The sequence below is a fragment of the Schistocerca gregaria genome, chromosome 1, assembly GCF_023897955.1.
Source record: "Schistocerca gregaria isolate iqSchGreg1 chromosome 1, iqSchGreg1.2, whole genome shotgun sequence".
Lineage (NCBI taxonomy): Eukaryota > Metazoa > Arthropoda > Insecta > Orthoptera > Acrididae > Schistocerca > Schistocerca gregaria.
The window spans coordinates 1,104,689,007-1,104,703,298 of NC_064920.1; the positions used below are offsets into that span (position 1 = coordinate 1,104,689,007).

The window sequence follows — 14,292 nt, forward strand, 5'->3', positions numbered from 1 at the left end:
ACAAATGATTTACAAGAGCGGGATTACTGGTCTAGCAGCATCCTTCGTCCCCCTGCCGCTGAATCCATTGCCGCGGCATTTTAATGGCACTGTGGAATCACTTGCGGCTTTTTAAAGTTGCGCCGAATACTGTATAAGTACTACACGCTACCGAAAGATCGCATTACTAGTCGGGACTTGTGGGCGATCGGTTGCTGCGACATCTGTTGGTCGCCTTTGTAACTTCGTGCTATGTATCGCAACTTGTCGATGGTGGCGACATCTGTGGGTAAACCAGTTATCAAGAGGTGCCGGATTGTTGTGTTTACATTATTCTTGGCTTCATTAGCGTTTTCAGTGTAAATTTGGTTTCCAGGCACAAAGAAATATGTCTGCTAGAGGAGGAAAGAAGCGCCAAAAGGCGATGTCTAAGTCGCAAAGAGCGAATGTTACTTTTCCAGTAGGGCGAATGCACCGGTACTTGAAGATGGGGACACACCGCTTGCGTATCGGAGTCGGCTCTCCGGTATACATGGCAGCCGTCATCGAGTATCTCACAGGTAAGACGAACTTTTAAATATATATAATTCTCTAGGTTTCGAGGAACAAAAAAGTGCTGCAGACCACTATGAATTGAATCAAACGCTACCAAACTTAATTTTAAAACAAAGAATATGTTGATTTTAATTGAATGAGTTGGAGTACAGTATGTTCAAAAGTTTCGTGCATTACATGTGCGATGTGTCGTAGCGAAGTTGTATATCTTCCGCCCTGAGAGCCGGTGGAAACAAACCGCGTATATAGCAGCTAGCGGTTGGAATATAAACAACTTTACTGAAAATGAAAAGTTGCTAAGAACGAATTAAGTAAAGTATTTTGTGCGCAATGAATGTGCCGGTGTGCTTGGTACTGTGGCGTCCAGACTTCCGGCAAACGAAAAATATATATGATAGGGATTTAGTCGGAAATTAAGTCAAACGATTAGTGCGTAAGCGCTAAGGAAACTATATTTTCCTCTGTACGGCATCCCTAAATGTCACAAAAGTTAGAAACTTACCGATTATTTGTCTACATTTTAGGCATCGGCTATTACCATACACCAGGAGAGTATAGTGGTAACTCTCACGATGGATGATTTCGTGTAGCTTGGTATAATAAAATTATATCTGCGAGGAACGGTTGAGGTTCTTGCATCTCTAATTTGTGGTTTATGATTTAGTTGTCACCGTTTGAAGTTAAACATCATCGTGTTTCAAATATGAGAATGACATTTCAGAGTCTCTGTTGCCGACTTTTCCTATGTTTCGGCAACATTCGGGCTGTGAACCAACTGAGGCCGACAGTTTTTGCACATTCGACATAGCTAGTAATCTAATATGAAAACTACAAAATGCGATAGATATAGTCCTCTAAAGAAGGGCACTACGTGCCCGAAACCGGTAAAGAACTGAAATTTCTAAAACGCAACTCGTTGCTAATTATTTTGTTACCATCAGCTACCGCTGATGAGGATGGATAAAACACTAAAGACGAACATCGTCAACACAAAAAAAAGTTTCACTTACTTTGATATTTCGATTTAGTCTACATTCCTGGAGGTTCTCTTTCATGGTGAAGTCAACAAAACACCAAGAAAGAAGTAATTAGAAAGCATTACATTTAACTACATTTATAAATGGTAATCTACTTGTAAAGAAAGTTATCTGAACCATAAACTTCCCGTATTAACAAGCAGGTTTATAATCCAGTCTTTAGGCATATATTTTTCCCTCTACGTGTCTTCCACTCACCCATCTCGTCCTTTCCCTTGCAGCAAAATTAATAAGTGGGAAGTAAGATGCACAGATAAATAAAAACTAATTACCTTACAAGAAATCTTTCTCTTACACTCATAGAATGTAACATGTAATGTGCACATCCCTGTGTTCATTAGAGTTGATTTTGTGAAACTTGAGCAATGGTAAATGCCAAGACAGAGTCTTGAACACAGTGTGAGTGAGAGTCCAGTGTTTTAACTCCCTAGTTGCTCAGCTGATGAAACATTTCATCGGTGTATATTGTCAATAAAAGACGAGAGAAAACAAATTTGAGGATTTTATGAAGGATTAAATTCAGTGAAAATGATACTTGCGGTATTTTTGGAAGATTTGATGAGGACATTTATTGGAGAACATCTGGAGTAAGCATATTCTTTAAATTTCAGAAAGCATGGTGCACAGTGAGCAGCTTAATTTGGCCACTGAAGCCTAAGCCAATACTGAAATTGAATTTCAATGAAAAGTGTCAACAGAAAGGCACTGTAGTGTAGGCTATAAGATTAAGACATATGATTTTTACTTTCAATAAAGGGGGAATTTATCAAACTGATGAAAGTCCTTACTTTTTATACACACCATGATTGTGATTTTTCCTTTGACACCATCCATCATATTTAATACCTGTGTGTTGAGGCTGCCAATATTTTTTTTCTTATTAATTATTTATTGTATCAAATTTCAGCTGAGGTCCTTGAGCTGGCTGGAAATGCTGCAAGAGACAACAGGAAGGGGCGAATCACCCCAAGGCATATTTTGCTTGCAGTGGCTAATGATGAAGAGCTGCACTTGGTAAAACATTACAAAGCTGTAGTTTAATGTCCTTACAAAAATGTACATTTTTGTGGTTATTACATGTATGTAAAATGAAGGTACTAATTGATTGCTATGTATCAATGTGTGATGAAGACATGGGTGTTAAAAGTTGAGTATATCGCACTGTTTGGTAGGGAACCACCTATAAATTGTAATCTTATATCTGTACTGCATTTGCTTCCATCAGAAGAAAGGACAGCATTAATGAAACTTTCAGCAGCTTGACCATTAACTGAAAAGTAATGAGTAGGTACTAATAAAGACATTGATATGAAAATAGAACTAAAAAACATCAGAATTTCTGTAGTTGAATATTTATTTAGGTTAACTGTTTTGGCAAACTATGTTGCCAGTTTCAAATCTTATGCACTACACTTCAAAAAATCTTGTTCATATGTACAATAATTTGTGTCACATGATAAACAGACATTTCAAGAACATGTATGGTATAATATATTGGCATGTCAAAAGCAAAACAAACAATATATAAAATATACACAGAGCACTGAATATACATTATCCTGCTCACTTAAAAGCTGTGCTAAAGTGATTATGGCATTTTGATTTTATTGCTTCTAGTTGAATATCAATCTAGATCCTCCCCAAAGTAGAATAATGTCAAATATATCCTACATTCTTATGAAATTCAGAGTATGGGCTCTGTTTCCTGTCAACACTGAATGTTTATTAGAGAGAGAAATTCTTGTTGTTTGATAGTATTTTCATATATTGTTGTTCATTCATGGTAGAACAGTGTTGCAATATTTAATTGCCTGTCTGGCAAAGACTTGGTAAAAGTAACTTATACAGGCATCACTGGCCAAAGCTGACTGGTTGAATCATGTTCTTCTAAGCTTCTTGCTTAAATGTTATATAGAGTGTTTATAAATGAATATTGGGGTTTTAATGCTTTATAATAGTCATTACATTAAACTTACAGCTATAAATGATATGTCAAATGAAAGAGCAACTCAAACAGTTTTACCAAGAACCTTATAAGTGTTCAGTGTGAGCGCCATTTGTCACACAGCACACATCAAGTCTCTAGCCAAGTGCTGGATAGGCCACAAGGGGTCCAATGACAGGGCTTGCTTTGCATGGCCTCCGCGTTCACCCAACCTAACCCCATGTGATTTCTTCCTTTGGGGCTTCAACAAGGGTCGTGTGTATGTGCCTCTGCCACCAGCAGACCTCCCTGAATTAAGCAACTGGATTGAAGCAGCTGTTGCTACAATGACTGAAGACATACTTATCAACATTTGGGAAGAACTCGACTATAGATTTGATGTGTGCCGTGTGACAAGTGGTGCTCACATTGTACATTTATACGATTCTTGGTAAAACTGTTGGAGTTGTTCTTTCATTTGACATATCATTTATAACCATAAGTTTAATGTAATAAATATTATAAAGTGTTAAAAACCTGTAGCATTTACTGTGACATATTTTGTTGATGTCAGGTTGTAAACAAAAAGCGATTCTCAGTAGCAAGTGTAAGGAAGTAGGGAGAAAGTGTGTTTCTAGAAAGCAATTTATGCTGACCTCTCGTATACCACTCTAAACAACAATCCTTATTTATTTAATCATCCATAGGCCATTTAGTACAATAGTATGAGACATTTCAGATGCAGTATTGGGATAATACAAGTATATACATACATAAAACATAAAAAAGGTAGTGGTGATGTTGACTTGAAGGCAGGTACAACAAAAAGACTGCTAAACAGGTAAGCTTTCAGCCAAAACGCCTTCTAAATTAGACAACACATTCACACTAAAAGAAGGCCTTTTAGCAGGAAGCTTACTTGTTTAGCAGTCTTTTTGTTGTGGCTATCTGCGATTCAGCATCTTCACTATATGATGAGTAGCATTGTATCCTTTTCATAATGTTGTCATTACTTCATCTTGGATTTTCCATTGTTTGACATTGAAAAGTATGATAGGATTAGGTTACGCCAGGGCAGGAAGTTGGCCATGGCCTAATCAAAAGAACAATTTCAGCACTTACTTTATCAACTTGGAGAAACCATCAAAAACCCAAGTCAGGGCGTTCAGACATTGATAGTTCCCAGTCCTCCCACATGTGTGTCCAGTACATTAAGATTGGTGTAGTCATCTTGCTTTATACGTCATTGGGAGAGGAATCATAAATGCGTAGTCTACCAAGCAATGACAACATGCACAAATAGTAAATTGTGAACAAGAAATTTTGAAAATAAAAACACTACTGAAAAAGTAAAAAAAATGTAACATAACACTGTTAAAAACTACAATATGAATAATAAATAAATCAGTGATGTAGCTAAATCATGAAACTGTATTAAACAAACAAAAAATGAAAACTACACTAACATTTTATATAACACTGCTGAAAATAATAATAAACGAACACACAAAAACCTGCAGAGAGTGTATCCTTCAAAACTAGGCTAGCACCATATTCCTCCTCAGAGGATGTGTATTGCTCTGTATCTGAAACAGAGGAAGCAGAAAACAAACAGCAGAAACATTCTTTTGCAAAGACAAACACAGCGTAGATGAGTCAGAAGACTCCGGGCAGCGTGGTCAGGAACTGTCACTTTATTGGCTACAAGATTACTCATTCCACATCTTTACAAATTATCATGCAAATTATCCATGGGATTTGGAAGTAACTAAACTAATCTAATGTGGCTACCATAGTGCACTATCAACATAATATGAGACATCATTTATATTTGTAGCTGTTATGAAACTTTACCTTGAGATTTTGCTGTTGTACACTTTTAACCTCTGTGTAATGCATACACATTTAACTCTATGTAGAAATAAATGTGAAGAGGCAGGCTGCCATCCTGTGTAGTACTGAATAATTAGTGTAAAAGGATGTATAAAAAAAAGAGCACAAGCACACAGTAGTATTGAAACTACTGTTCTGTTTTGGGATGATGATGATGTGTTGTTAGTGAGTATACATAGACATTTGTAAGGAAATTGAAGCATGAAATTTAATGTAATGCATTGTTAATTGTGAGTGCTTATTTGCTTCTATAATTGACCATTTTCATTGTTTTTCTGGGCATGAAGCTAAGTTGACACATTCCAGAAAGATGAAACATAACAAGAAAGAATTAAAGAGCTTGTAATTCTATTGATTTGTTTCAGTGACCAACAGTTAATTGTTACAGGGGCTAGTGCACCACACAAATTGTGGTCCTCTTCCATGACACTGAATGATGGGAAATAAAAGCCGTAATACTAAAGCTGTCTTCTCTAGTTGCAATATCTTTGGTATTCAGTGATTCATCTTGTTAGTAAGCAGCAGCTTCATTTCCTCTGAAATGTCCATCTGTCTTCTTTAAATTTCAAATTCTCTGAGACTGCAGAGCGATAAATCCCTAGCAACCATGTCAGTTACATAATCAAAGAACACACAGCTCCTCATAAATGCGATGCTGTATCAGAATAGTGTAAAACTCTTCCTGTCTATCATTCTCTCCTGGCACTGCAATGCAAAATTCTGGGTTGCTGCTTTGGGTAGAATAGTAAGGGATGCAATTGTTGTGTGCCATACATGTAATGTCTGATGAACAACACAAATTTGAATTCCTTGCTACAATATTCCACACCTCATTGACATACTATCCGCTTCTCAACTCTTCCTACATAAAGTTGGGGATTGTCTTTTCTTGTACCAATGTTTGTATTCCACTCAGAATTTTTTAAAAGTTACCAAGTGTTTTTTTTTCCCATTGAGGTATTGCCGTGATTAGATGTGATATCATCATTCCCATCTAATGGCAGATTTCTGTCCTGATACCACAGGTGTCTCCCTCTGATCCTCAATTGCATTGTTGTCCGGTAGCATCCTCTTTTCACTTCCAGCTAGCATTTCTATTGGTCTCTTTCCTGTTTTATTCTGTCCTTCTACTGTAATATCAATATTAAGTGTAGGAATTTCGTTTCTATGCAGTGTATGTCCCATTCAGTTTGCTTTCCTTTTCTTCATCAAGTGTAGGAGAGTTTTTTGTTCCCTTACCCTTTCTGTTACTGCAGTGTTCTTCACTTTCCCCACCCGTTTTGTTTTCTCCATTCTCCTCTCAGATATGGCGTGCAGTAGAGAGAAGACAGCTTCACTCTTGGAACTTTAGCTTCCCCTAATTCAGTTTGAGGTTAAAAATAGAGTACAAAAGTACAAATTTATTTGTGTGTCTGCACATATACCACTCAGTGAGCTTCCATGTTTTCCAAGTAAATATGAATTACAGCTCAGTACATGGTACTAAGTTTGAATGTAATCCTTTATTTATTACATTCAACTTAACAGCTATAAATAAAACTCAAAGGAGAGAGCAACTCAGTTTTTTTGTATACCTGTAGGCAAAGAAAAGAGTATGAAATGAGTAACAGTGAGTGAAGAGCTTGTTGAATGGTGAGAGTCTTTCATGCATAGCCCCAAGAAATCAGTTCAGAGAGCTAGTAGTGAATTACCAGTTCCAGTGATGTCTGTGCAAAGACTTTAAAGTAGATGCTTACAACTACATCCTTATTATTTGCACTTTTTACGAACTCTAGAGCCCACAAAGTACAGTTCATGTACCAACTTTGCAAACGAAATGTTTCTGCAGCAGGATGAAGATTTTCTATATCTGTCTGGATCTGGTCTTCGGTGATGAATCGCCATTTCACTTGAGTGGAAATTTGAATGCACGTAATGTGCGCTTCCTTAGATCAGCAAATCCCCATGAGATTCCCCTAAATTGAATGTTTGTCGTGCCATTTCCTAGCAGAAAGTTTATGTGCCTTTCTTTTCCATTAAAGAAGTGTAACTGGTGTTTCTTATCTTGATGCACTAGAGTTGTGACTCTTTCCTCAGTTGGAAGAAGTTGAACGACAGAACTTTATTTGGCAGTAATATAGTGCGCCGCGCCTCACTGGCATAACTCCGTACGCGATTGGTTAAATAATGTTCTACCTGCCCACTGAATGAGCCGTGAGAAGCCAGATGAATAATATCAGTGTAAACCATTGAGGCATCCTGACCACCATTGATCCAATAATTTCATTTCTGTACATTTAATTCGATTAAGATAGCTTTTCACAATAAACAGGATATCTGGATTTGTGTCCCATGTGGCACAAATGTTCAATAATTGGCATAACACATTTATAATGTTTTTTAAAGTACTAGTTATTGTGCTGTGAGGGTAACGAATGACATGGAGTGTGTACAATAATTGTTGAAGACTGTCTTCTGCTTGCAGCCCTAAGTAAATTCACATGGCTAGCCAATAGTTATCATTTTCAATTACACCTGTCTGGAGGGTTTCAAGAAAGCACAAGCAGGTGAATCCATATAATTTACAGTTTTTATTAACTGTATAGCCTACAATCTATTTACATCCACATACACTTTTTGCAAGCCACCATATGCTGCACCGTGGGGGTACCTCATTGTACTGCCAGTTGTTCTGTACCTGTTCCCACTTGGAAATGGAGCAAGGGAAAAACAAGTGTCAGTATTCTTCCATATGAGCCCCCCCTTTTTTTGTCCTTACACGAGATATATGCTTGTGGCTGTTCAAGCGTCCTATAGTGTGTTGCAAATCTCAGTTCTTTACAATATTTTTCAAAGAGGATGCCTTCTTCTCTCCAGAGATTCCCATTTGAGTTCATGGGGCATTTCTATCCCAAACACTCCAGCAGTACTCAAGTGTAGGTGCACTGGTCTTCTGTACCCAGTCTCCTTCATGGATGAGCTACACTTTCCTGGATTTCTACCAAAAAACTGACATTTGCCCTCCGTACATTCAGCTTACTGTGCTTGTTACATTTCATTCAAGTCTATAATTAGCACATTGTTAATCTCTCAAACAAAATGTTAGCATGTAATTCAAAGACTTTCTTGGTTCTGTCATCCTCAATGAGGGATTTGTTGTGGCATGTCTAGAGAGTAGACAATAAAGAATGGCGACACAATTCTAAACAAACTATTTTTGATGAAGACAAAGACTCAACTTGTGTAGTTGATGTGGCCCCTGGTTGGGATGGTAAAGCAATATGCATAAATTCACTATTAAACAAAATTGTCACATTTTATACTGAAGACATAAAGAAGTGTGGAATGTCAAAAAACTTTGAGACGGCAATAATGCGTCCAAACTTACAATTAATGTACTGTCTTTGCACAGTAATTAGGCAGAGACACTCTGCGTAGACTGCACAGACACCACTTAAACTGATACTTATTGACGCACTCGAGTAACTTCATGGTACATGAAATGCAACTGAACACAGACTGAGCATAGAGCTCTGTGGCCGGATGTAAATAGTTGTTGGTTTTAAAGCTTCGTTGTTGGTGTGCCCTCGGCCAAGTTGTGCATAGCTGTGCCACCTGGTTGCTATGCATCTAGTAGTGTCTGTGGTGACACCAACTTTGAGTCTCACAATATAAGGTATCAGTGGCACCACAGAATCACCACTAGATATTGCAGTGCAATAAAGGCTATGTAAAATCGAACTTTTTGATGTCATATCCCAAGGGTACTATTTTGCACTGAAGAAAGTGTGCCTCATTTGTGACCGGATGGTATATAATGTTGAGCATATCCTCCATAGTTGCCCAGTATTGAGTTTGTGTGTTTCCCTCTATTTGAGGGTGTATAAATTATTTTTCTGTGGATGTGGCGGTGGGGGAGAATGCACCTATTGTTGAGTGTATGCTGTGTGACAAATTCAGCCCACATTAAATACTTGAAGCACAAATTTTTGCATTGTTCGCATGATTTATCACTGTAAGCCAAAATTCATAAATATGACAAAGCTTTAAATGCTGAAATTCTTTTTCGGTGTCTGCTAAATTTAATTCACACTTAACTTGAAAGATGAACACTTATGTTATTTAATTTATCCAAGAGTAGATATGAGGTTGTGGCTGTACTCAACTTGACATCAAAGAAAGTAGGCCATCCATACACAGTGCAAAAGCACTAGCTTAATGAGTTTCAAAGGAATATGAGTATGTCATCAAAAATATCTACACACGAGAATTTTCAATGTGATGAATAATTTTTCGAACATTCATCCACAGAAAGTCCTCATAGTATAGTGTAATGTACACTAATGGTTTACTAAGTTATGCCCACCACACCAGTCTGTAAACTTTGCTGTTTCTCTCTTTCATAGATCTTATTCCATCATGCAGCAACCAGTGTTGTCATAGTTTACAAAATTTATTTTAATGTAATAGGTAAGCTAGATGCCCTTCTTGTCACCACCATCAACTAACCTAAGGAAGAAAAGTCAAGTGTGCCATCTGTTTTTGGAAATCTAAATTTTGTTCTCTGCGTTACCATGATTTAACTAATTGTGTATTGTATTTTCTGAAGGGTAGATTGGTGACTGGCCCAGCATTTACATAAAAACATGGAAAACCACTTCAAAATGACCACCCAGACTGTGTGGTGTATCAGACCAACAATCTTTAATTGGACATGTTGATACATCTGTATATGGGTCACTTCCCTGTCTTGCAAACTAGAGTGCTGTGTTTTATGATATAAGAACAGGTCAAATAAACTTTTCCATATTACCATGTGTTATTTGTAGCATGTCATGGTATAATACTGTAGCACATAGCAAAGACCTATAGTGAACATTTGAACGTGGCTGGAAATGAGTGAAGTATTTATTGTGTTATTATGGACAGTTCCATGAAGCTGTAAGATTAATACCTCACTCTAGCAAGTAAAGTATGCCATATAAAAAAAGGGACTGGCACCTATTCTTGATTGACTGTACAACATATCTTAATATCGATGTACATATACACATCACACTTATCAGTGAAAACAGTCATTTGATTACTAGTCTGATAAGACACAGATTTCATTTCACTCCATTGATGAAATTGTTTATTTGGTAAGAAGGCCTTGAAGACATGTAGATGAGAAGTTATTTTTATTTTTTTGACTCCTGTTCTTCATGGTTTCTCCAAGACTGTAAGTCTGTAAGAATGTTGCATCGGAAATGGTTCAAAATATTCAAATGTGATCTTTGTGAAGCTTGTTTCTTTGGATTTAATGCTTAAGGACTGTAAAAGAAATGGAGACAGCAAGAATGCTTCCAAACTTACAATATGTACACAAATAACTTGTGCTTTGAGAGCCTAGTTGCATAGAAAAAATAGTTTCTTTGTATCAAAAGATGTATTGAGGTTCAAAAATTTCCGAAGCACTAAGTTCAATGTATTTCCTGTGTCTCCGAGAGAAGTTCTGATGTGCAACAAGAAGTTCAGGTGTACAACAGGGCTACTTTGATCACAGCATATCTGTCTCAAATACGGAAGAAAAATCTCTTCAAACTTCTCTATGTCTGTGTCATATATAATTTGAGGTTACTCAGTGGAAAGTTTATTTATAGTGAAACTTTTTCTGTGTAGCATGGCTGCAAAGCTTTACAGCTGAATGTTGTTTATCAAATGAAGAGAAAGCCATGTCTGCAACATCTTTTCTTTCTTGATGTAGGGTACAAATCAGCTAAGACGTTTGTAGTAAATTGGTAATTTTATGATTTAAACAATAGTATGTTCCCGTTACCAAACTCCTGAAAATTTCTGCGATAAAATGTTAGTTATTTATAGTTTGTGTTCTAGTGCCATTTCATACAAAATTGAGTAAATTATGTTTGTTTTACTGTGATTGTGGATTTTCTCTTAGTTCTGGATGTTTTATACTAATCTCCATGTCCGTGGTTTGAACACATTTTTTGTGCAGTTGCTGAAAAATGTAACAATAGCATCAGGAGGAGTGCTTCCAAAGATTCATCCTGAGCTGTTGGCCAAAAAGAAAGGTGGCAAATTTGTAATGAGCAACAACATGCCATTGACTGTGCCATATAAAAAACCAATCGCCACAAAACCTATGTCACATCACAAGAAACCTTCACCGGCTGCACTTGGTGCTTCAAGCGGGGTCCGTGCTAAGAAACAGCCTTTAAGTCCAACATCTGGTATGTTCTGGCATTGATTTTCATGTGAAATATTCACAGGCTTGTTCTGCCACTTGTTTTACTCAATCAAAACAATCATCTACATCCTGTGGCAAAGACATTTCTTGAAAAACTTGTGTAATTATACTTTTAATGAAATTAAAAGGCTATTATAGCAATGATGCAACTTAAGATCTGCATCATAAGTTCTAAAAATTAATTTGAAAAAAATCTAGCTTTGTACATCTTTCACCTTCATTTCATGTATTGCATATTTACAAAATGCATTATTTGGTCACATGTATAATGTTATCTTTCTGACATAGGTAAGACTGGTAAAGGGAAAGGCAAAGGCAAAGATTCCAGCATTACTGTAGTCACACCAGCAAGTGCTAGTGTTACAACGTTGTCTGAAAAGAAACTCTTCCTTGGGCAAAAGGTAAGGATTGGATTTGAAATTGTGTATCATTATTACATGCTAAACTCATATTATTTATGCTTAAGGGAAACACAATTCTTTTATTGTAACAAAATTCTTCTATTGTCTTTTTCCAACCTTTCGTCATATAAAATATGCCATCGTCGGTTTTAACTTCTGAGAAGACATCACCAGATGATTTGATTACATTACTTTGTAACATAGTCATACTTTTATGTGATGCTATGTAACATATTGAAATGACCTGATAATGACTTCCTAAGAAGACGAAACCAGTTGTGGTGCTCTTTGTGTGATTTAAGCCTGAAAAAAAACAATAATGCATTTTGTTTACAAAGTGAAATGTTTGAGCAGAATACATTAAGACAATGCTACTGTCTATAAGTCGTTTGAATGCATTAGCTATAATGTTGTACAACAGTTCATGCTACCATCACAGTAATTCTTTCAAAGGATAACTTTCCTGATTTTATAGTCAGTTGGCATACTTGACTCATAGGATCTGCCATTACTGCGAGGATAACTGAATTTTAATTCTCTACTAAGAATCTGAAGCTGAAAGCATATTGCATATGTCAAACAACGTCTAAATTTTGCATTGCTTCAAAAGAAAGAAATACTGCTTAATTGGAGTGTTGAAAGCTCCAGGAGGTTTTTCATGGACAGTGCTATTGTCTTTAAGGAGGCTGTGATGCCAAAAGACTTCATCAAAATGTGGACCTGTAGATTATCAGTGATAAGTGCAGTGGCTGGCTGCTGTCAGTCATCCAAAAATAAATGTCCATTTTCATACACTAGCCTCAAGTTAGCAACAATTTCTTTCTTTGTGAAAAGATGTCTTTTGAAACTGGAGCTTTGACACAAAAATCTTTTCCAACACCTAGAGATAAGTAAAAGGCAGTAACAGAGTGTCGTGGCTGTGTGCATTTTTACATTTGTGCAGCAAATAGACACTGAGTCAGTTGCGCGCTATTGTTTCTTTGATGAGAATATATAAATTATAAAAATGCCAAAAAATGACGTTCAGTATTACAACTAAACAATACGAGAGAAGGAAAGTTGTTACTCACCATAGAGCTTAGATGCTAAGCCGCGATAGCCACAATAAAAAGTTTACACAAACTCAGCTTTCAGCCATTAAGGCCTGTGTCAGCAGTAGACACACACACACACACACACACACACACACACACACACTCCTGCAAGTGCAACTTGCACACACATCTGCAGTCTCAGAGAGCTGAAACTACACTGTGATCAGCAGCACCAGTGCATGATGGGAGTGGCGACTGGGTAGCTGGGGAGGGGTAAGGGGGAGGCAGGGAGGGGGAGGGATAGTATGTTGGGAGTGGCGGACAGTAAAGTGTTGCAGTTTAGACGGAGGGTTGGAGAGAAGGTGCGGAGGGGGAAGCAGTGGAAAGGAGAAAAATGGGGCGCCCTGTGCCGGTTACTGTGCCCCCATTGAGAGAATCTCTGCTTTCGTAGACCAACACCTTCAGCCTATTACCTGGAACCTAACCTCCTATATAAAAGATACCAACCATTTCCTCAACCGACTCTCCACAGTTCCTCTCCCTTTACCACACGGTGCCCTGCTCTGCTCATCACTACTCCCTTTACACACATTCCTAATGCCCACGGCCTTACTGCTATCGAACACTACCTTTCCAGATGCCATATGGATTCCAAACCAACAACCTTCTTCCTAGTCTCCATGACCAACTATATCCTCACCCACAATTACTTCTCCTTTGAAGGCATTACCTACAAACAAATCCGCGGTGTGGCTATGAGGATCCGCATGGCACCATCCTATGCTAACCTATTCATGGGCCATCTAGAGAAATCCTTCTTAAAAATCCAGAATCCTAAACCCCTCACCTGGTTCAGATTCATTGATGACCTCTTTGCTATGTGGATTGAAGGTGAGGGCACCTTATTCCCATTCCTTCTTAACCTCAATAAGTTCTCCCCCATTTGCTTTACCTGGCCCTGCTCAACCCAACAAGCCACCTTCCTATATATTGACCTCCGCCTCAGAGATGGCTACAGCAGTACCTCCGTCCATATCAGCAATACCTCCACTTTGACAGCTGCTACCCCTTTTATACCAAGAAGCCCCTTCCGTACAGCCTAGCCACCCGTGGTCGTCGCATCTGCAGTGACAAGCAGTACCTCTCTAAATATACCAAGAGTCTCACTGAAGGCTTCACTGACCGTAATTATCCTCCCATCCTTGTACAAAAACAAATCTCCCATGCCTTATCTTTCCAGTCT

At 37.7% G+C, this 14,292-nt stretch overlaps 1 protein-coding gene across 2 annotated transcripts in view; it reads left to right on the forward strand.

Moving 5' to 3' along the window:
* The first annotated feature begins 245 nt into the window (after positions 1–245).
* Positions 246–14,292, forward strand: part of LOC126282761 (core histone macro-H2A.1-like) — a 64,991-nt gene continuing 50,944 nt past the window's right edge. The window contains exons 1-4 of one of the 2 annotated variants that reach the window (XM_049982221.1): positions 246–539; positions 2,479–2,585; positions 11,363–11,597; positions 11,903–12,015. In XM_049982221.1, the coding sequence (XP_049838178.1) occupies positions 368–539; positions 2,479–2,585; positions 11,363–11,597; positions 11,903–12,015 (627 nt within the window). In that variant the 5' untranslated portion in view covers positions 246–367. The remainder of the gene's footprint in view (positions 540–2,478; positions 2,586–11,362; positions 11,598–11,902; positions 12,016–14,292) is intronic. The other variant, XR_007551377.1, reaches the window with a different exon arrangement.